Source organism: Microtus ochrogaster, unplaced genomic scaffold (genome assembly GCF_000317375.1).
Source record: "Microtus ochrogaster isolate Prairie Vole_2 unplaced genomic scaffold, MicOch1.0 UNK57, whole genome shotgun sequence".
NCBI classification, from domain to species: Eukaryota; Metazoa; Chordata; class Mammalia; order Rodentia; family Cricetidae; genus Microtus; species Microtus ochrogaster.
Window position 1 is genome coordinate 2,052,787 of NW_004949155.1, and position 724 is coordinate 2,053,510.

General features: G+C 43.5%; 1 protein-coding gene across 1 annotated transcript in view; it reads right to left on the reverse strand.

Moving 5' to 3' along the window:
• Positions 1 to 111: 111 nt before the first annotated feature.
• Cdx4 (caudal type homeobox 4) overlaps positions 112 to 724 on the reverse strand; it is a 7,631-nt gene continuing 7,018 nt past the window's right edge. The window contains exon 3 of the mRNA XM_005369725.2: positions 112 to 318. Coding sequence (XP_005369782.1) covers positions 112 to 318 — 207 coding nt within the window. The remainder of the gene's footprint in view (positions 319 to 724) is intronic.

Here is a 724-nt window from a genome sequence, read left to right on the forward strand (position 1 = left end):
AAAAAAAAAAAAAAAAAAAAGAGTTACATCCAATCTCAATTGCCCTGCTGTTATCTTAGAGGCCAGAGAGACACTGCAATGGGAAGGGTGCTTCTGTTTCCTGCTCTTGTTTCATTCGGAGACTATGACTTGCTGTATCTCAATTGGCTGAAATCCACGGACAGCGGATGGAGTGGTGAAAAACGTGTTAGGCAGCTCCCCAGGGCTGATGGAGCCAGAGTCACTTTGCACGGAACTTCCACTGTTCTCAAACTGGGAGATTTTCTTTTTGATCATCTTCCTCTCCTTGGCTCTGCGATTCTGAAACCAGATTTTCACCTGAAACACAAAATGCTTTATGCTTATTGGGGACTGCTCTGACTGGTCAAACACAGTGACTGCTAGTCTTACAAGGCCCCTTCCTGAGCATCCCCTCATTTGAGTCTCATGGTAACCTTGTGAAGTATACCCATTTTACAGGTTCTAAAAAGCTGTGGCGCAGAGAGGGCAGGTGCTTTGCAGGAAATGAGACTGAAATCATCAAATCTAGGTCTACCAACTCTGAGCGCAAAACTCCCTTGCATCCTCTGTCACACAAGTAGAAATAATTAGATAAAGATAGCAAGGACTGCTGATGAGAAAGAACAATTTAAATAGCAAAGGTGATTATAGTCAGTCATTAAGAGAAACTTTCTTATATTAAAAAGTTAGCGCCGGGCGGTGGTGGCACACGCCTTTAATCCCA